This window comes from Sturnira hondurensis, unplaced genomic scaffold, assembly GCF_014824575.4.
Source record: "Sturnira hondurensis isolate 20B ecotype Veracruz unplaced genomic scaffold, ASM1482457v3 Scaffold0022908, whole genome shotgun sequence".
Taxonomy (NCBI): Eukaryota; Metazoa; Chordata; class Mammalia; order Chiroptera; family Phyllostomidae; genus Sturnira; species Sturnira hondurensis.
In genome coordinates, this window is record NW_028095539.1 from 9,430,817 (window position 1) to 9,452,747 (window position 21,931).

The following is a 21,931-nucleotide window of genomic DNA, read 5'->3' on the forward strand; positions in this document are numbered from 1 at the left end:
CCAGTGCGGAGCCAGCGGGCCACGTGAGTCCTGGGTCCCAGGCGCGGCCCCTTTAAGTGCAGCTCCGCCGGCTGCCACCTGGGGCAGCACTGAGCGTACGGACAGCCTCCGCTCCGCTGCCTCGAAGCTTCTGCCGGTGCCGGGGACGCGGCGCCGATGCGGCGGGGACGTGAGGGTGCGGGGGCTGGTGGGCGGGCTTGGGCCTGCGCAGCGCATCCGGCTCGGCGGGGGAGCAGCGATCAGGTAAGGGGTCGGAAGCTGCTGCCCCATACGCTGCCTCTGGTGGGGCACCCGCAAGGATGGGGTCCCGCCCCCGGCCATCCTGCGAGGGCGCCCGGGGACTGGGGACTGGGGGCCATGGTCTGCCGTGGGAAGGCCTACCCCGAAGCTCATTAGGCCTAGGACCCACGCGGGGCGATCACCCTGCCCCATAGGGTGGGTGTCGTTCTCACCGTAGCCGGGCAAGGCCAGGCTATCACCTCCCTGGGGCGGAGCCTCACCCAGTCTTACGGCCCCGATTCCGGCCTGGCTTTTCAGCAAGGGGCGGGGGGGGGGGGGTCCTACTACCCAGGGATAGAGTTGGGGTGGACAGCAGGCTTGGATGGGGGCAAGCCCTGGACCTTGGTGATGCTGACCCAGAAGAGACGCCCTGCTGGCCAGCAGCCCTTTGCACACCTGGGACACAGGGTCTACCGACCAGAAGTCCTGATAGAAGGCCCCTTTCCCCAGCTCCCCCAGGGGCACACTCCCCAGGCTGTGTGAGGGGCTGCGGCCCTCTTAGAGACTTGTGAGCCCCTCCCCCCACCAGCCTGTCGGGCCCTGGCGCCACAGAGGGGCTGATGGCCTAAGTCTGAATATGAGCCCAGTACAGGAGGGTGGACCCCAACCCAGCCGCATCGCGGGGGCGTGGAACCTTGGGTTTCCATGGAAACTTCCTGAGATGCTGTGGGGGGTGCCTCTCCTGAGAAAGGGGGTGGAGTCCAACCCATCCACCACCCTGCCTCCCTTCAGACAGCTGGCCTCCTGGCCAGGTGCCCTACTCAGGGGAAGAGGGGCAGCCAGGAGCCCCGGCTCCCACGTTGTCTTGCAGCCCCAAAGGGTGCACACAGCACACAGGCTGCAAAGCTGGGGGCCACTCTCCCAGGCTTGTCATGAAACCCCAGTGAGCTTGGTGAGTTTCAACGACCCCAAAATAGCTGAAGCCAGGTTTCTGCAAAGGAGAGGGGCCTTTAGGGCCCAGATGTGCTCTTTGGGGATATCATTCTGGCCGGGGCCATACCAAGTGTCAAGGGTGGAACGGGCCAGTTTGTCAGCCTGAGGGCCATGCCTGGACCTGATGGGGCCACCTCAGGGCCCACTGGGACCTCAGAACTGGGGCTTGGAGAATCCAGCTGTTCCCAGTACAGTGGCCCTGCTGTGCTGGGGGAGGGGCTCCATGCGCAGCCCCATCAGCAGGTGGGACGTGAGACTCAGTGTCTGTGCAGAGACGGCTGAGTCCAGAGCCCGTGGAGGGCGCGCTCTGCACTGGGTGCTCTGGGGCGCTTTTGTCACCGATGGGTGACGGAGCCGGCTGTCATAAAGAGGTTTATACTTAAGTCTACAAATGAGTTCACGGTCATTCCAGCCACGGGCACCAGGGGGCAGCCCTGGGCCCACACCCCTCCTCTTCCCACCCAGACCTGTACCGGGAAAGGGGGTCTGACCAAGCCTGCCTCCACGCGCATCGCCTTTCTAGCCAACCCATCCCAGTTTCGTCCCAGCAGAAGGTGGTCAACAAAGATGGGGTGGGGGACCCGAGTGGCTGGACAGCTGGGTTCCTCCTGCAGGGGCTTCCGACGCCGGCATGGAGCAAGTGCCTGCGGCCTCAGCCAAGGCCCCAAGCCAGGGCTGCTCCGCCCACTGCGCCCCAGGTAAGTGGGGCCAGGGCCGGGGGGAGTCGGGCCTGGGTCTGGGCTTCAGAGAGGCCTAGCTGACACCTGTCTCCCTCCAGGGCGAAAGCCCCACAAGGCCGAGTGAGCTGCAGCCGCCAGCCTGGGGGCCTCTTTTAAGATGACCCGCACGGACCCGCCAGACTTGTTGGTGTCGACCGTGTATCAGGACATCAAGGTGGCGACCCCGGGGCCCGTGTCCAGGCGCCCGCCATGTGAGCGCTCCATGGCCCGACCCGCTGCTCCCGCAACTTTCAACAAGCGCCACTGCCGCAGCTTCGACTTCCTGGAGGCGCTGGACGGGGCGGCCATGGAGACCGTCCCTGAGCCACCGCCCCCGGAGCACCTTCCGCCGCGCGCCCGGCCCCGGGACAGCGAACCCCGGCGCCGCGCCCGCTCCAAGAGCGCGCCCCGCGCGCCCCCGGGCCTGGCTCCCGCCTCCCCTCCGGTGCAGCCGCGCCGAGGCCGGGAGGTCCAACGGGCGGCTCGGGCGGAGGGATCCCCACGCCGGGATCCCACATACCCTGCGCTGCGCGCTCTCGCCAACGAGCTGCACCCCATCAAGCTGCAGCCACAGCGCGGCGGGCCGGGCCGCATCGCTCCCCTGTGCGCCACCGCCGGCCGCTGCGCACCACCCGAACCGCCTTCCGGGCCTGCCCCCCACGTCCGCTGCCGCCTGGACATCAAGCCTGACGACGCGGTGCTGCAGCACGCCGCCCGGGGCTCGCGGCCCTGCGGGCCCATGGAGACCACGCCCTGGGTCCGTGCCGCTCCACAACTCCACGGTCTCACGGTGCCCGGGCCTCGCCATGTGGGGCTGTCGCGAACCCCCACCCCCAGTGACTCGTACTACACGGATACCCGGGCGCTGTACTGCGACGGGCCCTTACCGGGGCCCCGGGACTACGTGGAGCGTCGCAATCTGCCTTTCACCACCCCACCAGGCCCCACCCAATTCTTCTACACGGAGGAGGCCGAGCGCCACCCGGGGGGCTTAACAGCCAGCCCAGGCCCCGCCTTTGAGAGCTACTTCGCCAGGTCCTTGCAGCCCGAGGAGCCCCGGGGGCCCAGTCCACGGCGTGGGGGAGGCTACTATGCAGGGGACGTGCGCACTTTTCCGGTCCACCAACCGCCCTCCCGTTCCTACTACGGGGAGGGCCCCCGAGCCTATGGCCCACCCTGGGGACCCCACTATTCCCCGGAGGAGGCCCAGGCCCACCCCACCATCCGACCATTTTACACAGAGGACTTTGGGCGGTACCGAGACCGAGACGCCTTGGCGAGGACTTACCCACACCCCCGTAGCAGCCTGGCCTGGGGCGACTGGGGCATGAGGCCTTACGGAACTCTGCAGGTGGCACCTCCTCCAGACCCTGGCCCATTGCTTGCTTCATGGCATGGTGGCACCGGCACCAGCCCGCCACGGCTGGCCACCGACAGTCGCCACTACTCACGTTCCTGGGACAACATCCTGGCGCCAGCACCACGCTGTGAGGACCCCCTGGGCCGCGGCCGCAGCTATGAAAACCTGCTGGGAAGAGTGGAAGCACGGGAACCACTGGGCACGTACCCTGAAGGCCGGCGCCCGCCAGTCGTCGTGAACCTGTCCACCTCGCCCAGACGCTACGCAGCGCTGTCACTGTCCGAGACGTCGCTGTCCGAGAAGGGCCGGTCGGGGGAGGGCCTGGGCCGCAACTGGTACGTCACACCCGAGATCACCATCACGGACAACGACCTGCGTGCCTCTGAGGCCCCGACCGCCAGGGGCTGGGAGCTTCCCCGGAACCGCCCGCGGCCTCCTGCGCCTGCCGCCCCTGACGGTCCCACTCCTGGCCGGCAGCGCAGCCTCGAGCAGCTGGACGAGCTCATCACTGACCTGGTGATCGACTCGCGGCCAACGGCCGGTCAAGGACCCGAGCCTGCGGCCGATGGCCTGGGCCGCCAGCTTCGCCGCCTGCTAGACTCGCGGCCCGCAGGCCCCGAGGCCCCCGCGCTGGCGCCGCGCTCACCACCCGCATCCGCGGGCAGCGTCGAGGACCCTGCAGGCCCCGGGCAGAGGGCCGACGCGTCCCCGGACCCCAGCGCGGACGAAGACGACCTCATGACGTGCTCCAACGCGCGCTGCCGGCGCACGGAGACCATGTTCAACGCCTGCCTCTACTTCAAGTCCTGCCACAGCTGCTACACCTACTACTGCTCGCGCCTGTGCCGCCGCGAGGACTGGGACGCGCACAAGGCGCGCTGCGTGTACGGCCGCGTGGGCAGCGTGTGCCGCCACGTGCTACAGTTCTGCCGCGACAGCGGTCCGGTGCACCGCGCCTTCTCACGCATCGCACGTGTAGGCTTCTTGTCGCGCGGCCGCGGCGTGCTCTTCCTGGGCTTCCCGAGTCCTGGCTCCGCGGAAAACTTCCTGCGCTTCGGGCTCGAGGGGCTGCTGCTGTCCCCCACCTACCTGTCCCTGCGCGAGCTAGCCACGCACGCGGCACCCCTGGGCAGCTACGCGCGTGAGTTGGCGGCTGCAGGGCGTCTCTACGAGCCGGCCGAGTGCTTCCTGCTCAGCGTGTCCGTGGCGGTAGGCCCCGGAGTTACACCTCCCGGCGCTCCCACCCGGCCCGCGCCGCGCAGCCCTGGGCCCACGGTGCGCAAGTTCGCCAAGGTGGCGCTGGCGGCTGGCAGCCCGGCGCGGCCTCCCCCGGCGCGGGGTCGCGAGCCCGATATGGAGACCCTGATCCTGACGCCGCCACCGGGCACAGCGGGCCTGGACCAGGAAGGAGAGGCAGGCCGGCGCGCGCGCGAGGTGGCCTTCATCCACATCCAGCGCGAGCTGAGACTGCGCGGCGTCTTCCTGCGCCACGAGTTCCCGCACGTCTACGAGCAGCTCTGTGAGTTCGTCGAGGCCAACCGGCGCTTCACGCCCACCACCATCTACCCCACGGACCGGCGCACTGGCCGCCCCTTCATGTGCATGATCATGGCCGCCTCCGAGCCTAGAGCCTTGGACTGGGTGGCCAGCGCCAACCTGCTCGATGACATCATGTGAGGCCCGGGGTCCCGCCAGGTCCCCACCCAATCCACCTAGGGCCCGGCCCAGTTCACCCGGGGCTGCCCTCTGGCCCCGCCCAAGTTACTCAGGACCCGCCCACCCAGGGACGCCCTGAGCCCCGCCCAGCCCACTCAGGACCTGCTGCGACCATGTAGACCCCGCCCCCGCCTCGCTTAAGCCCCATCTCAAACTCTCCCAGTCCCCTCCCTCCCTCGTCCCGAGCTCCGCCCAGACCCCACTCCGCTGTGTTTTCTACAGGCGCTGCCCGACTACGACTCCCCTGCCACCAGCCCAGCTCCGTCCCCCCTGCCCCCGCTCTCTCCCGGGCCTCCCCAGAGGCCGGTCCTTGGCCACTTGGTGCTCCCCGCTGGGAGGCGGGGTGGGCCTGAGGACCGCCCAGCCCTGCCTTCTGCGGAGGGGTCACTATTGCAGACCCCACCGCGCAGATCCGGTCGGTCCGTCCTTCCCACGTCCAAGGGCCTCCTTGGAACCTCCCCAAGCCCGGTTCACCCTGGTCCAGGAGCTCGAGTTCACCAAAGTCTAGTCCCGTCCCACTTAACACGCCCCCTCACCCGCCTCCCGTGGTCTGGGTTGCGTCCAGTTCAAAGGTTTTTCCTCTCTGGAGGACAAGCTGGTCGGTCTCCGTGTGTCCGTGTCCGGAGCACGTCCTGCCCTGGTGGGACGCGGTGCGCTTCCACTGGTCCTAGCCTCGGCTGGAGCGGGCACAAGCCGGCCCCCGAGCCCACATGTTTTTTCGGGGCTACCCGCCAGCTTCCCCCCATAGGCTATCCTGGGCCCTGCGGGAGGGGTTGGGGCGAGCGGCAGTGGAGGGGGACTCGGAAGTCTTTGGCCAAGGCGCAAGACAGTCAGCCAGAGGGGCGGAGGATCAGTGTAGAGGGCAGGGCGGGGCGCTGGCAGGCGCCGGCCGAGAGCGGAGACTGGCTGGGCACGAGTCGGGCTGCCTGCCCACACCCGACAGAGGGGCCCAAGTCGGGTGCCAGGGCCAGGTTCACAAACAACAGTGCAGGATCTACCCTCACAGGGGGGCCCGGAAACCGAGGGCGAGGACGGGGGCGGGGGGGGCGGGGGGAGACTTCAGGAGGAGCGCCTACGCGCTGGCGTAGGGGGACCACCGGACAGGTTTCCCCGGCGGGGAATTGGGCGGGGAAAGAGTGGGTGGGAGCGAGTGAAGGCACAAGCTAATTGGTCAGGGCAAACCGCGGGGCGGGGACATCGTTACAGAAACGCCCCCCCCCCACGCCCAGGCGCTGGATCTGCGCGTTAGTTCCTTGTGTTGCCAGCTGGAAATGTGAAGCTAGGTTCCCGGCTCCGGGCCGCGGGAGCGCTAGTGTGAGTGGCCCTTAGCCCGACCTCCCCAGTTCATCCTGGCCCAGGCCCGGGCTCCACGGAGAACGAGTGCCCGGGAGAGAGGGTGAGGCCGGGCCCCCACAAGGGCCCTTCGGGAGCTCCCAGCGCCCAATGGGGACCGAGAAGGAGCATCAGTTGAATTAAATTTTGAACGCCTCCACTCCGGGCTCTCTCCCCCCACCGAAAGCCCCCGTGACTACCGCCCCCACACGCCTGCGCGTCCGCCTCGGCTCCGCGACTTCGCACCGGCCACGCGCCCCGCTCGTCCTGTTCGCCTTCTCGCCTTCCCAAATCTGGCCGCCGCTGCACCACCCGCCCCCGGGCCTCCGCCTGCGGCCGGCCTTCCGGCCGTACAGTCTGGAAGGACCCTGGAGCATATTGTTTCCAGAGGGCGAGCGCTTTTCGAACTAAGTAAAACAACTCGAATGTAACCACTGCTGCCTCATTGTGCCGGGGCTGGGTGGGACGGGGGAGGACGGCCTGCGGACGAGGTGGGATGGGGAGGCTGTCAGAGCCGGCGCGGGTCCCTCCGGCCTCCTGGGTCGCCTAATCACCTTCAGAGGGGCCTGGTTTTAACCACTACCCACTCCTGATTTCACGTTCCCCTTTAAGTGGGAGTCCCGAGGCCCAAAAGGCTGCACGGAGCTGGACTGCGATTGGCCAGTCTGTGCTGCGCGTTGGCGGCACGATTGGCTGAGGCTGAGGGCCGGGAATGCATGCCGCCGCGGGATTGGCCATGGGCTCTCCAGGGCCCGCCTCTCGCACTGTCGACGCAGCCCCGGTTGGCGTCGGGGGAGGACGGAGGGCTGCAGGGGCTGGCGCGCTCCGGGGAACATGGCGGCCGCGGACCTCGCCCAGATTCCCGATGTGGACATCGACCCGGACGGCGTCTTCAAGTACGTGCTGATTCGGGTCCGCGCGGCAGCGCCGTCCGAGGCCCCGGCCGGGGAGAGCAAGGACATCGTGCGCGGCTACAAGTGGGCCGAGTACCACGGTGAGGGCGGAGCTGAGGACCAGGGGCGGGGCCGCTGCGTGTGTGGGCGGGGCTGAGGGGCGTCGTGGGAGGGGCTTTCGCGCGGGGTCTTGGGTGTTGGGGCCCCAGAGGCTACCGTGGCCCGATCCTTCTCTCTCAGTCCTGCGCCCCTGCTCAGGCGTAGGGACTCTTCCCCTCCCCAGCTTGAAGGGTCTCCTTTCCTGGGGTATCAGCTGTTCAGAGCTGGGGCTTCGGACCCCTGGCCAAGGGCAGCCAGAGCTGAGTGCTGCACTCTCTTCCCCGTCCCAGCCGACATCTACGACAAGGTAGCTAGCGAGATGCAAAAGAAGGGCTATGACTGCGAGTGCCTGGGAGGCGGGCGCATCTCCCACCAGAGCCAGGACAAGAAGATCCACGTGTACGGCTACTCCATGGTGAGGCCGCAGCCCGCGCTGGCCCTCCAAGCCGCCCAACTGCTCTCGCTGCTGTCCCAGCTGCAGAACTCACTCCCGGCCCGCAGCCTCCCTGTTCCCCACGTGCACAGGGTGGGAAGGAGACCACTGCCTGCCCCTCAGCGACAGCGGGCTGGGTCCTGCCCCTGCCCCAAGAGCCTGATTGGGCTGTCCCTGCCCCCCAGCCCTTGGAGTCGTCAGTTTTGGGGTAAAACTCAGAGGCCCCTCCCTCGTCCTTTACCAAGCTACCAGTGGAAACACAGGGGCTTTCTTTCAGCATCTGGAATAGCGGGGGCCTTGGGCTAAAGGGCCCCACTACGAGGTCTGTTCACCTTGGTGGTCACCTGGGGTGGTTGGAGGATGCTGGCACTTGGCCCTGCTCTGGAGCCCCTGCCCCCATCTGGCTTCCGAGCGTCACAGCCAACTGGCCACCCAGCACCAGCACAGGGCTGTAAGAGATGCCGTTTCTCTTCAGGGATTTGGTCGTGCCCAGCACTCCGTCTCCACCGAGAAGATCAAGGCCATGTACCCTGACTACGAGGTCACGTGGGCTGATGATGGCTACTGAGGGCCCCTGAGGCCTGCTGACTCCAGCTGCCCGTTCAGGACTCTTCCCTTGAAGCCCCCTCTACACCCGCCCTGTCCCAGCATCCTGCCACCCTGAACAGGCCTCGGGGACAGACACCAGCCTGGCCCAGGGCCCAGGTTTACCTCACCAACTGGAATTAAATAAAGTATTGTCACCCCAGCTGGGTCCCTGGGTGCTGTGTGTCTTGGCTCTCTGCTCCTGGGTCCATCCCTCAAGACCCCTGAGTAAAGTAGGTGGGTAACAGGGAGGCAGCAGGTCCCCTCCGGTCTGCCCCTCATGCAGCTCCACCTCTGGGGGCCCCAGGGAGTGGCAGTGCACAGTCAGCCTTTTGGGGTCTGATAAGGGTCCCCCCACTGCTGGCTGCTATCCCCATGTATGGCCTGCCTCTCGTGGCTGCTACATCCAAGAACGTCTGGGAGGACGCCCACCTCACTCCTCACAAGGAGTTAGCACCTGGTGCCTTGGTGCCCGGGGCAGGCGTGCCACCCCAGAGTGCCATGCAGGGAGGAGGCCAGTGGCCACTGCCCTGGAGGCTTATTCCAGTGTGCCCACATGCCCTTCCAGCTGAGGCTGCACACCAAGAATGGCCTGTGACCCCCTTGTTTCCATGGCCAGGGCCCACAGCCCAGGCGGACAGGCAGAGCCTCCTTCTGACATGAAGCCGGGAGCCCCCTCCCAGAAGTGCCTCCCCACCTCCCAGTGCAGGGCTGTGGGAGGTCCCCAGGCACAGGGAGGCACAGCTGTCCCTGTGGCTCACTGTGAACACGAGTGTGCCTTTAGGAAGCTCACGGGCGGCCTCTCTGCCAGTGCCACTGCCACCACGTTTACCAATGTGGAATGTCTCGCAGAGCCAGGCTCCCAGGTCACAGCGTCAATGACCAGCAGAGCCTGGCTCTCAACCCTGCATGGGGGGGGGGGGGGGGGCGGTCTGTGCGGTGAGAAGCAGACCCCTGGGCTCCAAGCCGTGCTGCTCAGGACAGCTGCCCATGAAGAACTGATGGTTGATGAGTGAGCAAGCGAATGGGAGCCATAAACTGAGTGACAGAGATGGAGGTGGCAGAGGTCCCTGGCTGCTAGTGACCTCGTAGCCACGGTGGGGACAGAGCCCTGGGAGAAGTGGCTGCCTGGAGCTGCCTGGAGCTGCCTCCAGCGGGGCCTTTGGGGCAGGGCTGGAGGTGCTGCACTGGTGGGAGCTGACCTGGGCCATGGGCACCTCTCCTAGACACTTTTACAACAGAAGTTCACCCTTAGCAGCCAGGGTGGGGCTGGCAGAAGGGCCACAGGTACAGAAGGGGTCGGGGCCCTCTCTCCAGTTAGAGCAGAGTCGGTGTGTACAGGTGAGGGCTGGGAACCGGCCAAAGTCCCCACCAGGCTGCCCAGGGCGGTTGCAGCCCGTAACCATGTCTCCGCCCAGCCAGATCCTGCCTACCTGGTCCTGCTCCTGGGTGAGTCATTGGGTCTGGCTCCTGAAGCAGGGCTACTTGGGTAGCAGGCCCCGGGTGACCTGCTCCGGGGGTTGCCTGCTAGGGAAGGGCAAGGCTCCTGCTCGCCCAGGCCCAAGGTGAGAGGGCCATGGAGGCAGAGCCATACTCCTGGACTGGGGGGGTCTAGGTCACCCACTGATAAATCCCCTCGGGGGCACCCTGCCTGCAGGCTCCTGTTCCCCACCCCCAGGGGTGTCCCGTATGGGGAGCCAGGCACCGGACTGGTCCCAGGCACGCCACACATCCCTCCACACTGACTGACAGCCTCTCTGGGGCCAGACACACTCTGCTTGGCCTGCACAGGGCACCCCAGCCACAGGCCCAGCCACCCTGGGCCTTTCTGACCCCACTCTGAAACCCAAAGCGGGACACCAGCAGCCTGGGCTCCCAGGCCTAAGGGTTCTGGGACCTGGGACCTCCCACGCATATCAGGAAGTGGAAAGACCCCCTGCCTGAGACCACCCGGCTGCCTTTCCCCTGGCAACAGGGCCTCCGGGCTGGGCCTAGCCCCCCCAGCCACTGTGGGACCCCTGGCCATACCACGTGTGACTTCGTGTGTAACTACAGGGACTGCTCTGACGAGATCCAGGGCAGTGAGCCAGCGCCCACTGGGACAGGGTGGGCCGGCCAGCAGGGCAGTGCCCTTCACTCTCCGCTGCCCCAGGTCACAGTGGGGCCTTGAATGCCCGGAGCACTCCCTTCGCCTGTGACTTCAAGTAGGACTCCTGTGGCTGGTGAGACATCAGCCACTCTGGCTACAGCTGCGGGGTCAGGCGGGGGCCGGGCTGGGATCCCAGGCCGCGCTCAGACCACACTCTGGGCACTGACCTGGGTGAGGCTTGGCCGCCCCCCTGTTTGGGTTCCTGTGCTGCCCCCTCCCTGCTTTGACTCCTGTCCCATCTCCTGACCTTGCTGCTTGTCCAGGCTGGTACATGGCCGTTGGCGCCCAACGTGGGAAAGAGGCATCTGTTGCAGCCCTGCGCTCTCCTGTGCTACGTGAGGCAGCCCCTGCCTGTAAGCTGAGGCTCCCGTACCACGCAGCCTCGGGAGGTGTGCGCCCAGGACCCTGTGACTGCTGTACCCCCCCCCCGCCCCCCGCAGTGGTGTGCCCCGGGAGAGGGCGGGAGGGGCAGGGAGGAACAGGAAGAGAAGGCTGGCTACTGCAGAGAACTGGAGTGTGCCCCAGAAAAGGGGCAGAGTTCGGGGGCAGGGCACAGCCAGCAGGCAGGAGGAGGCCTGGAGGGGCTCAGCTGCTCAGCTGCTCAGCTGCACCACTACAGAGGTGGCTGAGCTGAGGCTGGAGCTGACCCACAGCACTGAGACGCTGGCCCTGTGGCAGAGCCCAGGGCCCTGGGGTCTGGGCTGGCAGAAGATGGTGGTGGCTCTTGGCCGTATCCAGGGCGACTTCCAGGTGAGCCAGAGGGTGCTCTGGACGGGGAAGTGGGGGGGGGGGAGCGGAGGTTGAGTCTGAGCCCTGGCTTAGGTCCTAAGGACCCTGCTCTCTCCAGCTGATCTTCTCTGCCACCCAAAACACCACCCACAGGGGTGCTGTGGCTTTGGATGATGTGGCCTTCCAGGGCTGTGGGCTGCCCTGTAAGACCCCCCACCGTGGGCACACAGCTGGGCGCAGCGGGGTAGCAGAGCCCCTCACCTGCTCACTCCCTGCTCAGGAGGTCTCGAGACCGGCCCCTAGCCACTCTCTCCCTGGGTCTCGGGCCAGGGTGACGGTTACCTCTCCCCCACGCAGTGCCCCAGACACGCTGCCCCCAGGGGCATCACCCTTGCTGGAACAAGGCCTGCATGCAGCCCCACCAGCTGTGCGACGGCAAGGATGACTGTGGGGAAGGTTAGGATGAGCACACGCCCACTTGTAGTGAGCCAGGGTTCTCGTTCTGAGAGCATGGGAGGGGGCTGTGCCTTGGCTTGGTCCTCCTGGGGTTGGCAGGTTGTGTCCAGAGATGGAGCCGGAGGCCCTCCGCATCCCGGGAGGCCAGGGCCGGGCCGGGGTCCTGCTCAGTGGCCTGAGCCTGCTTCCCGCCCTAGGCCACCACATGTCCACCGACTTTGAGATGGGGCTGGGCTTGTGTAACCACTAGAGGGATGGAGCTGGGACCACAGTGCCATACCTGGACCAGGACCCCGAGCGCCTCACCTGGCTGAGCCAAGATCAAAGCTGGAACAGCGCACAGAGGGCGGCCCTGGGGGCCCTGGGCCGCAGCCCTAGCCCCCCGCCCACCCCTTTCCCACCCCTGCTCTCTCCCCAGGCTACTTCCTGGCCTCTGTGGCTGAGCCCGGTGCCTTTGCTGTTCTCCTCAGCCCCGAGTTCCAGGCCTCGGGTCCCTGCGGCTGCTCAGTGAGGCAGGCTGGCGGGGGGCACAGGGCTGCCTGTCCTGGACGCCGGGTCCTGGGCGTCTCCCCTGACCTCCTTCGATCCCTTCCCAGCTAATCTACCAGTACCTGCACAGGTCCATGGCCAGCCTCCTCCAGCTGCACCTGCAGGCTCAGAGCCCCGGCAGCCCCCACGCCCCAGTCCTGCCACACAGGTGCTGCGGGGAGCTGGGGGCCACCTGGGTTCCAGACCAGGTTGACATCCAGAGCAAGCACCCCTTCCGGTGAGGCTGCCAGGGGGGTGGGGGTGGGGGGCAGGCAGCGGCACTACAGGCCCTCTCTGCAGGGGGCTGTTGGTGTGTGGGCTTCGAGAGGCCAGAGCTGGGTGGGTGACTTGCAGGTGGACCCTCCCAAAGGGCCGTGAGTGGTGACAGGGACCAGGAATGAGGGAGCAGATCCCAGGGACAGTAGGTCGATGCTAGGTGACCCCTCAGACCCTCCTGGCTGGACAGACGGGTCCCAGCGGCAGCGTGGGCCTGGATGACCTCATCCTGTCCAACGGCTGCAAACTGGTCCTGGGTAAGCCTGCCAAGCCCCTCCCTCCCCAGGCAAGCACGGCCCCCACACCCCTGCCCCCCATTCTGTTCTGCCCCCGCAGAAGTGCCCTGCCCACCCCCAGGGCTCTGGGCCCTGGGCCCCAGTGCCCAGCTGGCTGGCCGGCAGCCCCAGAGTTTCTGTGAGCAGGGTCCTCCCTCTGTCTGGAATTCCCAATGCTGGGGGGCAGGCCCCAGGACCAATCAGCACTCCCAGCTGTTGCAGGCGCCACAGACTTCGAGCACCCCACGGCAGGGGCTGGGAGGACACCAGTGTGGGGCGGCTGCAGTGGGGTCATCTCCCAGCCCAGGAGAGCGGGGCCCCCAGCGAGGATGCCGGTGCGGCTGCTGCTGGTGAGGCCCCAGTCTCCCGTCCAGGCCAGCGGGGTACAGAGTGGGCACAGGTTTGCTGAGCTGCCACGGCCCACCCCCAGAGGTCTCCTGTAACTTCGAGTAGGACACATGCGGCCGGCACACTGGCCACCTCACAGACGCCCACCAGCACCAGGTAGGTGGAGAGCCAGGGCCCCGGGGTACGACCACAGCACAGGTAAAGGTAGGGTGGGGGCACCCGTGCTAGGGAGGCAGTGCCCAGGAGTGGGGGTGGCTTCCAGGCTCACGGTGCCCCTCTCCAACCCCTCCCCACAGGCCACTTCATGCTCCTGGACCCCACAGACCCTCCAGCCTGAGGCTCTGGGGCCCACCTGCTCACCCAGCCGCAGGCAGTGGCAGCTGCTCAGGAGTGTCTCTCTGGTACCACCTCCACGGGCCCCAGATTGGTGAGTCGCCCAGAGCAGGGCAGGGCTTGGAGGCTCCAGGTGGCCCCAGCATGTCTGTGCCCCTTGGGGGCTGTGGGTGGGGCGGGGAGCTGTCAGGAGTGGGGTCTGCTCCCCTCCAAACCCCTCTGTCCCTGTAGGGACACTGCGCCTGGGGTGGTGACAGCTCTGTGCTGGCGCTGCCCCAGGATGGGGGGTGGGGCCAGTGCCGCTCATTGCCCAGCTTCCTTGCAGCTTCCCGTGACTTTGAGACTGACCTGTGTGGCTGGAGCCACCTGCCATGGCCTGGCCTGGGTGGGTACAGCTGGGACTGGAGCAGCGGAAACATACCCTCCCGATACCCCCAGCCCTCTGTGGACCACACCCTGGGCACTGATGCAGGTGGGTCTGAGTGGAGGAGGGGGCCCTGAGCTGCACCCACCTAGGGGCACACACCCCACCCAGCTGAGGCCTGGCAGCCAAGCTCGTCCAGAATCCCACCAGAGTCTGAGGCCTCGGGTCAGGGGTCAGAGCCCAGCGTCACGCAGTCAGTTGGGCACCCCCTATCTCCTTCCCAGGCCACTCTGCTTTGACACCGCCGTGCTGGGCTCGTGCAGCCAGCCTCTGCTGGCCACAGAGGCCGCCTGCGCTTCTGGTACCACACGGGCTTCCCCGAGCACTTGTGAGTCAGCCTGGCTGGTGGCGCCTGGGCAGTGAGTGCAGCAGGGGCCTGGGGACACCCCGCCTCTAGGTGGGTCAGGGGCCTGACCTGGGGCCGGCTGGCCGTGTGGGGCACAGGTGGGCGCCTGCGGCAGCACTAGCTGGAAGGTCACATGGAGGTGGCCTGTGCTGAGGAGTTCCAGATGAGGCCGGGCCGCTCCGAGCAAGGGGGCCACTGGGGACTCAGGTGGGGCTGTCATCCTCTAGTCACCTAGCCTCTCCTCTCCCGGTCAGGTCATGTTTGAAGCCACTCTGGGGGGCCAGCCAGCACTGGGGCCCACAGCCCTGGATGGGCAGCGTTGCTAGCCACCTGTGCCCAGCCAGGGTAAGCCCTGCCCAAGTGGCCCAACCATGCTCTGGGCCTGGGCCTCTGTGGCCCTCAGCCCACGGGGCTGCCCGAGAGACTGGGAGAGCCGCCAAGGCTGGGCCCTTCTCCACCCACTCCCTCCCATGCCCACCGGCCCCTTCCGGGGCCCCTGAACCGCATGCATGCTCTGCTCCCAGGGCGTGGCCAGGCCCCGGGAGGCCAGTCGGGCCACATGCTGAAGCCAGCCTCCTCCTGGAGTGCTTGCTGGCTGCTGTTACTCCACCATCCCGTGGCGGCCAGCCTGGAGCCGTGACGCCTGCTGGCCAGGTCCCCAGCCTTGGCCTGGGGGACCGCACAGCACCTGTCTACAGCAGTGAACCCCAGGGACCCATGGGGGGAAGCAGAGACTGATGTCCTCAGGCATTAATCTTGGCCTCAGGGGTGGGACACACAGGGAGGGCTCAAGTCCCAGGGTTTACTGCCCTGTGGCCCACAGGGGACATGGCAGTGGCCATGGTGGTGCCAGCCTCAGCAGGCGGTGCCCTCCTCTTCCTCGTGTTCCTAGTACCACTTGGACTCACGGGGTGGCTCTCGCTGCGGAAGAAGGGGGGCTGCCCTTCCTAGCATGGGACAGGGACCACAGCTCTGGGCTCTGACATTCTCTTCAGTGGGGTAGGGTCCGCACAGGTGGGGGGTGGGCCAGGAGCTGCTGTGCCCTGCACTTGGCTTGTCCCTGGAGCACAGGCAGCACGGGGCAGGCTCATCGCCTCCTCCTAGGACAGAGTCACCCTGCCAGCATCAGCCACCAACGACCTGTGGACCCAGAGAAGACCCTGGCTCCTCAGGCAAGCTTCTCCCATCCTGTGGGCCTTGGTCAGAAGGGACGCCGGCCTTCCCCGGTGCTGGGCAGATGCCTTCAGCCCCCACCCACAGACCACCACACCCAGCCCTGCCCAGCCCTCACCCCAACAATAAACTCCTCAGCCCAGGAGGGCAGGCCCTGTCCCGCCAGCCCATCTGTGTGTCCTGTTCTTGAAGGGTCCCTGGACCCACCATCCCACAGTTAAGGTCCCCCCAGTGCCCCAGACGACGCATCTGAAAGCAGAGCCCACTCGTGCCCAGGATGCTGCTGAGCAGGTCCCTGGGGCACCCACACACCATTCTCGTGCAGGAAGACGGAGCCAGCCTTTCAGACCCAGGCAGGGCATTGGGCTCCGCTCTCCTTTGGGGGGTGCGGGCACCATCTGGGCCGGGAGGGGTGATGGCCAGGGGCTCCGGTCCCACCAGCTCCACCTCGACACCAGGCCCACTGGGCCCTGCGGGGAAGGCTGTGGCTGCAGACTCGGGGCCAGGGGAGGGCAGGGTACAGGGCCCTGCGCCAACAGGCCGGCCATCCACTAACTATCCTGGCGAACGGTGACACCCGGGACTTCTCAGGCACCACCCTTACCCCAGTGTTGGCCATGAAACCGCCCCCGGGGTGGGCCGAAAGGAGAGGGTGCTGAGGGTGCTGAGGGTGCACCTGGCGGTGGGACGACACGGGGACGGACACGATGATTCACATCAGCAGGGAGGGCAGCGGACGTTTATTAGCGTCTCTAACAGCCAGACTGGAGGCGGAATCTTCTGCTCCTGGACCAGCCCAGGCCACACCCTGCACCCGCCCACGCGAGGGGCCTACACGAGGGGCCCCCACTCAGTGCCCCCAGGAGCCACACCCACAACCAGGCCGACACCTTGGGCGAGGACAGTGGCATTTTGCACCCCGATCTGAGGACTGGGGGTGGGGAGGAAAACAGGAGAAGCACACACTTTGCAAGGTTTTGTTGGGCAGCAGGCGCGGGTGGAGGGTGCGGGTGGGGCTGACACCCGTGTCCCGCTTGGCCGCGTGAGGAGACCCACGCCGGCACTGGGTCCGGGGGACGAGCCGGACGAGGTCAGCTGGGACGTGCTGATTTCGAGGCTTTGTCTTCATTTCGCCCTGGGCCCCTTCTCAATGGGCTTCCCAACGTCCTTCCCCCGGAGCTTGAGGCCTGCAAGGGCCGTCACACCCACTGACCCTGTGGCCCCACAGGACACGGTGGCCCCCCCCCCACAGTCCCTGAGGGGACAGAGATCGCCTCCTGGACCCCAAACACCAGTGCCCTTACCCCACAGGAAAAGCGGGCAGAGGGGAGGGAGGGACGAGCGGGCCCGGTCCTGGCTGGGCCCCCCCTTGCCTGCTGCCTGGGGGCCCAGAGCTGCTGCCCCCGAAGGAGCGCTCCGGGGCTCCAGCCGATGCCACAGAGGGCGGGGCGTGTGGGGACAGGACCAGAGCCACAGAGGATGCCTGCCTCAGGGGGAGGGCGCTGGAGGAAGCGGGAAAGGGGAAGAGGGCCACACAGCCCACTCCCGGGACTCTTCTCAGAGCCTGGGAATCCCCGCGCCTCATCCTCACCAGCCCCACCGGGTAAGGACGGGCATTGCTCACACTCGGTCCCCCAAGAAAGGCCGAAGGACACTCACCAATGGCCCTCTCTATTTTGCCCAGAACCTGGTTATTAGGAATGGCTCGTCCACTCTCGTAGTCTGCGATGACCTGCGGCTTTTCGTTGATTTTCTAGAGAGACGTACTCCATGTGTATCACTTCAATAAGGAAATGCTGCAGAGCTAGAAAGCCAGTGGACAGCCCCAGGGACACCACCTTCTGTGACAGTTAGGGGCCCAGGGACTCAGTGGAGAAGTTCTCAGTCACACCTTGTCTCAGGCGGCTTCCCCAGAGGCCTTTGGGGGCCTGGGGGCAAAGGGGAGGGCACACTAAAGCCCCTGAGTCAGTGGGCAGACAGAGCCTGAAGCCAGGGCCCTCTGAACACCGGCCCCGCCCGCCTGGCCAGCCTGGGAGGAGGGGCCACCACACTCACGGTCGCCAAGTCCTTCTGCGTCAGGCCCTTGCTCTGCCGGCCCTGCTGGATCACCTTGCCCACCTCCAGGGGCACCCGGTCATGGTGCAGCTCCTCTGTCTCCCGGTCCAGCTTGGCCGTGTTCTTGGTGATTGAATGCTGCTTGTTCTGGCCGGCAGCCCCTGGACCGGGGGGGCGGGGGGGGGTGCGAGAGAGAGAAGAGAGGGTTTGCTGCCAACGCCAAGGAAAGCCCTTTCCAGATGGGAACCAGGCATGACAAGCAGAGCCCCTGCGCCCAGCTGGCCCAGGAAGCCAGGCCATCCACTTGTCCTGGGGACCTCACAGGTTTCAGAGCACGGAGCCCCGAATTTCCTCCCAGCTGTGGGAGGGGGCAGAACAAGCCTTCCTGGGCTCTGCCGGCCACAGCTGCTCTGGTAAGATTCCAGACATTCCCAGCCCTGGGGCAGCTTCAGCTGCCAGTAGCCACCCAGACGCCCAGGGCCACGTCTGTGTACAACTGCACAGACGACCCACCACCACGCCCTCGCTGGGACCGGAAGCACAGACACCTACATTTCTTGGAAGTCTCCACATCTTCTCCTCGTCTCTGGGCCGCGAGGATGGCCTGGAAAACCAGGAAATGCTTTGGTGAAGACAAGCTCGGCTGTGCGGGCTCTCGGCGTAGGCTGCTGTGAGCCGGCAGTCCCAGGGGTGGGCCAGGCCGGGACTCTTTCAAGGACTGACACTGGGGCTGGGACACAAAGCCACCTTCAGCTGAACCCTCAGGCAACGCTCAATAAGCTGCTGCTTTGGAAACCGGAACTGTTCCCTCCCTGGCTGTAGGGGGCGACGGGCTAACGGCCCCTTTCTGAAGGCCACACCTGACACAGACTGCCTCTCCTGCTCTGGCCACCCTCGGGGCTTCGTGCTTCTGTGACGGAGACAGCGCAGCACTGGAGCTGCACGGCCCAGCTCCCCAGGCCATGGAGAGTGACACACCCGACCTGTAACTAGCGACACGCTTCCTAGTGAACGTTCAGGGAAGTGGTTGTCGGACACTCCTGAGCGTGAAGTGTTCGAGGACACCTCCCAGACTGCTCGCCTGCTTCCTGGCCTGTGGCTGTTGAGTTCCTTTTGGGAAAAAGGAGCGACCTTGGTTCTGTCTGCGCAGCCCAGTACAGATCGGTGAGGGCTGGTCACCAGGCCGCAGCTATTCGGGGCCCAGACCCAGCCCTGCGAGTCTAAGGTTCCTGAGGGCACAAAAAAGCCGGTGGTGGCTGAACCGCTCCCCACTCCATCGCATTCACTGATGGCCCTGGACTGGCTACCCCCCAAACACCCCTCAGGGCTCATCTCCACCCGCAAGATGGACGCAGAAAGCCCCTGCGGACTGCAGTGTGCCTCCATGGGTTACACAGGCGACCTCGACTGAAGACACTCTTGGGGGACTCCAGCCCCGCCCGACCCCATCCCACCTGGGCCCCTGCCCCACATCCGGGGCCCAAGATCCCTGTTCCCGCCCCAAGGTCCTCCCCCACAGTCTTGCCCTGTCCTCCATCCACCTCGCCCTCGCTGTCCCGGTCCGAGCCCAGAAATCTAAGGCCTCAGGACCTTGCCAACCCCGACGCCAACCTCAGGCCTGTACCATCAGTCCGAAAATCCCTGACCCTCCTGCTCCCATCCTGGCGAGGTCCCGGTCCGCGCCCCCGCGGTCCTCCGTGTTCGAGTCCCCCCACCGCCTTGTCCTGTCCCAGCCCTAGAATGCTGTCCCATCCCCCACCCACCGGCTAACACCCGATCGACCTCAGTCCTACCTTCTGCCCTTCTTCACTCCAGACGCCCCATGTCCGCCCTGGACTGTCCCGGACACACTGTCTCTCTTGCCCTGGTCCCCGCCCCTTCCCTCCCCGGTTTCCTAACCGCGGCCCCCGGCTACGGGTCGGCCCCGCGTCGGTCCCGCCCGGTCTGCCCGGCCTGCCGGGCCGCTCCGGGGTCGGGAGGCCGGCGCGGCGCCCGCACCTGCTTGGATTTGGCCTGCGCGGCCGTGGGGCCTTTCTTGCGCAGAACCGTCACCGTATCCCAGTCGCTCTCGGCCATGGCAGGGCGGGCGGGTCCCGCGGTCCGTCGGGAGGCTCCGCGGCAGCTGCTCGAGACCCAGAGACGCGACGTCGCCTCGTCGCTACGCCGCTTCCGGTGCCAGTCAGGGCTCCTCCCCCGCCTCCCATTGGTCGGCGGCCCGGAGAGGCGGGCACTTCCTGCGGCTCCCGGCCAGTGCGCCCCCGGCTCGTCCGAGGGGAACGCGCGGCGTGACGTAAGGGTGGTGACGTCAGGGCCGGGAGGGGGCGCGGAGGGGGCGCGGACCGATGGGTGGGTTCACGAACTGGGACAAACTGGGTGCAAGGGAAGTGGATACGCATTATTTTCTGTAGCCGAACTTTCGTTTCTGCTTCATCCTGTTATTCTGTTATCCTGCTCTGGAGTTTCTGGAGTTCAGGTCACGTGGTGCAGAGACGTGCAGAGACGTTGGGCATATATAATTCAGGGAGATTTTATTATTTTTTTTAAAAAAGAGGAAGGGGAGTGAGAAAGAAAGTGAGAGAAACATAACACAGGCATGTGCTCTGACTGGGAATTGAACCGATGAGTGTTTGGTTCGCAAGCCTGTGCTCAATCCACTGAGCCACACCAACCCAGTAGGGTTAGTACTGGCCTGCAAACCAATTAGTCGCCAGCTCGATTCCCAGTCAGGCCTTGGTGCCCGAGTTGCAGACCAGGTCCCCAGTAGGGGGCGTGCGAGAAGCAACCACTCGTTGATGTTTCTCTCCTCTGCCTCCCTTCTTTCTAAAACTAAAATCTTTAAAAAGAAAGATAAAGAAGGAAAAATTATAACACCAAAGTTAGGAAAATTATCGTTGCATACTCTATGAGCATTATTTTACAATAACTAATATTTTACAGTCATTTTTATGATAATTTTGTGTAAGGGAGGGCTTACATTGTAAATGCAAAAAATACTGACAAATGCCACGAACATCACAAAATTTAGAAAAATAACCATTCTATGGATTAATGAATGCATCTCTAATGCTTTTGCTTACATTTCGGCTGTTTTTTAAAAAATATGTATTTATTTATTTTTTAGAGAGAGGGGAAGGGACGGAGAAAGACAGGGAGAGAAACATCAATGTGTGGTTGCCTCTCACGTATCCCCCACTGGGGACCTGGCTCACAACCCAGGCATGTGCCCTGACTGGGAATTGAACCGGCGACCCCTTGCTTCGCAGGTCCACGCTCAATCCACTGAGCTACACCAGCCAGGTCGGCTGTTTTTTTAAATGCCACATCATGACTTTGCAGAACTGTTTCATGGAAAGAACAGACTGACGACTCCGACCTTCTCTAGTGAGTCTGACCCAGTTGGCCCCTGCTTGTTCGGACATTGGTTTGGGCAGTCCTCGGGGCTTTGCATGGTGTGTTCGCTGTGGCATTCCTACAGGTAGGGGTATGCTGCACAAACACAAGAATCTTAGTAAGTGCGATCCCCACACGAAAGGGAAAACAGCGTATGGTGAATTAAATTGTATATCCCGAATCGTGGAATACCTTCATCAGAGGAGGTGACTTTCATTCTGTCCAGGAGGTGGGCAGAACTGAGTTCTCTGATTAGCATTTTGCACATTGCACAATTAGAATTTTGCACAGACTGACTTCTGGTTCATAGTACAAACCTTATTTCTGCTTCACTCCCCGATACTTGCAGTTCTGGGTAGTGCATGGGTGGGTACTTGGCAGCCATGGAAGATACACCCGCCCCAGGACAGGCCAGCAAGACTGTGAACTGCATAAAAATTATGCATAAAACTGCAGTCCCACAGGCTGCAACTAAATGTCTCTCAACCCAAGTTTCCCTTCATGGTGTTGGCCTGAAAAATGAAACAGGTATTTCACCAACAAAAGTGGTTTCATGAGCTCTGTCCAGAGAGCATCCATCCATGTACTATGAAAAGTAGAGACATTTGTTGAAAGAGACACAAGACACAAGAACCATTGTGTATAGGAAAATGACATTTCAGTCCCCCTCAAAGTAGGCAGCTTGGGTCCTCACACAGTTCTCCCAGTGTCTCTTCCACCGTTTACAACACTCTGCAACATCTTTGGTGGAACTGCCATCAGCTGCCCTGTTGTATTTTCCTGAATCTCATAAATGGTCTGAAGTCTCTTCCCTTTCAAAGGTGATTTTTGTTTTGGGAACATCCATAAGTCACAGGGCACCAAATCTGGGATTGACGGGAACTGAATTGTCTGGGTTTGATGTTTTGCAAAAAAACTGCACAAAATGTGATGCGTGAGCAGGTGCGTTATTGTGATGAATCTGCCAGTCACCAGGTACGCACAGCTTCGGCCTTCTGAGTCATCCAAATAGTTTCCGAGGAGGAATGTTCAAGCTTAACGCAAAATTGGATGCAGATTTGTTGCTCTACTCGGTCATTTTGAATGTGACGGCCACAAAG

The 21,931-nt window shown here is 64.6% G+C and overlaps 4 protein-coding genes across 6 annotated transcripts; 3 read left to right on the forward strand and 1 right to left on the reverse strand.

Annotated features, from left to right (window-relative positions):
- The first annotated feature begins 2,049 nt into the window (after nt 1-2,049).
- AJM1 (apical junction component 1 homolog) lies at nt 2,050-7,043 on the forward strand. Of its 2 annotated transcripts, none has more exons than XM_037037000.1 (2): nt 2,050-6,750; nt 6,952-7,043. In XM_037037000.1, the coding sequence occupies exon 1, from the start codon at nt 2,050-2,052 to the stop codon at nt 4,966-4,968; it is 2,919 nt and encodes a 972-aa protein (XP_036892895.1). In that variant the 3' UTR covers nt 4,969-6,750; nt 6,952-7,043. The 2 variants fall into 2 exon arrangements, with proteins under 2 accessions (XP_036892895.1, XP_036892896.1); XM_037037001.1 differs by having other exon boundaries at nt 2,050-6,403; nt 6,952-7,000.
- Nucleotides 6,958-8,512, forward strand: PHPT1 (phosphohistidine phosphatase 1). Of its 2 annotated transcripts, none has more exons than XM_037037004.1 (3): nt 6,958-7,235; nt 7,622-7,746; nt 8,240-8,512. In XM_037037004.1, the coding sequence occupies exons 1-3, from the start codon at nt 7,052-7,054 to the stop codon at nt 8,330-8,332; spliced, it is 402 nt and encodes a 133-aa protein (XP_036892899.1). In that variant the 5' UTR covers nt 6,958-7,051; the 3' UTR covers nt 8,333-8,512. The 2 variants fall into 2 exon arrangements, with proteins under 2 accessions (XP_036892899.1, XP_036892900.1); XM_037037005.1 differs by having other exon boundaries at nt 7,077-7,333.
- A 1,241-nt stretch (nt 8,513-9,753) lies between these two features.
- On the forward strand, nt 9,754-15,186 carry MAMDC4 (MAM domain containing 4). Its single transcript, XM_037036901.1, is given in 24 exon segments — nt 9,754-9,798; nt 10,325-10,430; nt 10,502-10,669; nt 10,762-10,887; nt 11,118-11,248; nt 11,346-11,430; nt 11,585-11,710; nt 11,881-12,025; nt 12,100-12,190; nt 12,280-12,446; nt 12,656-12,744; nt 12,824-12,901; nt 12,985-13,011; nt 13,014-13,097; nt 13,142-13,257; nt 13,260-13,314; nt 13,407-13,505; nt 13,508-13,593; nt 13,675-13,919; nt 14,092-14,159; nt 14,162-14,195; nt 14,232-14,377; nt 14,469-14,531; nt 15,037-15,186. Coding segments are annotated over 24 exon segments (2,508 nt in total). The 3' UTR covers nt 15,165-15,186.
- A 915-nt stretch (nt 15,187-16,101) lies between these two features.
- On the reverse strand, nt 16,102-19,622 carry EDF1 (endothelial differentiation related factor 1). Its single transcript, XM_037036719.1, has 5 exons — nt 19,440-19,622; nt 17,994-18,045; nt 17,442-17,602; nt 17,046-17,139; nt 16,102-16,573 (listed from the first exon to the last, which is right to left on the reverse strand). Exons 1-5 carry the CDS (start codon nt 19,515-19,517, stop codon nt 16,512-16,514), a joined length of 447 nt encoding a protein of 148 aa, XP_036892614.1. The 5' UTR covers nt 19,518-19,622; the 3' UTR covers nt 16,102-16,511.
- Nucleotides 19,623-21,931: the final 2,309 nt, after the last annotated feature.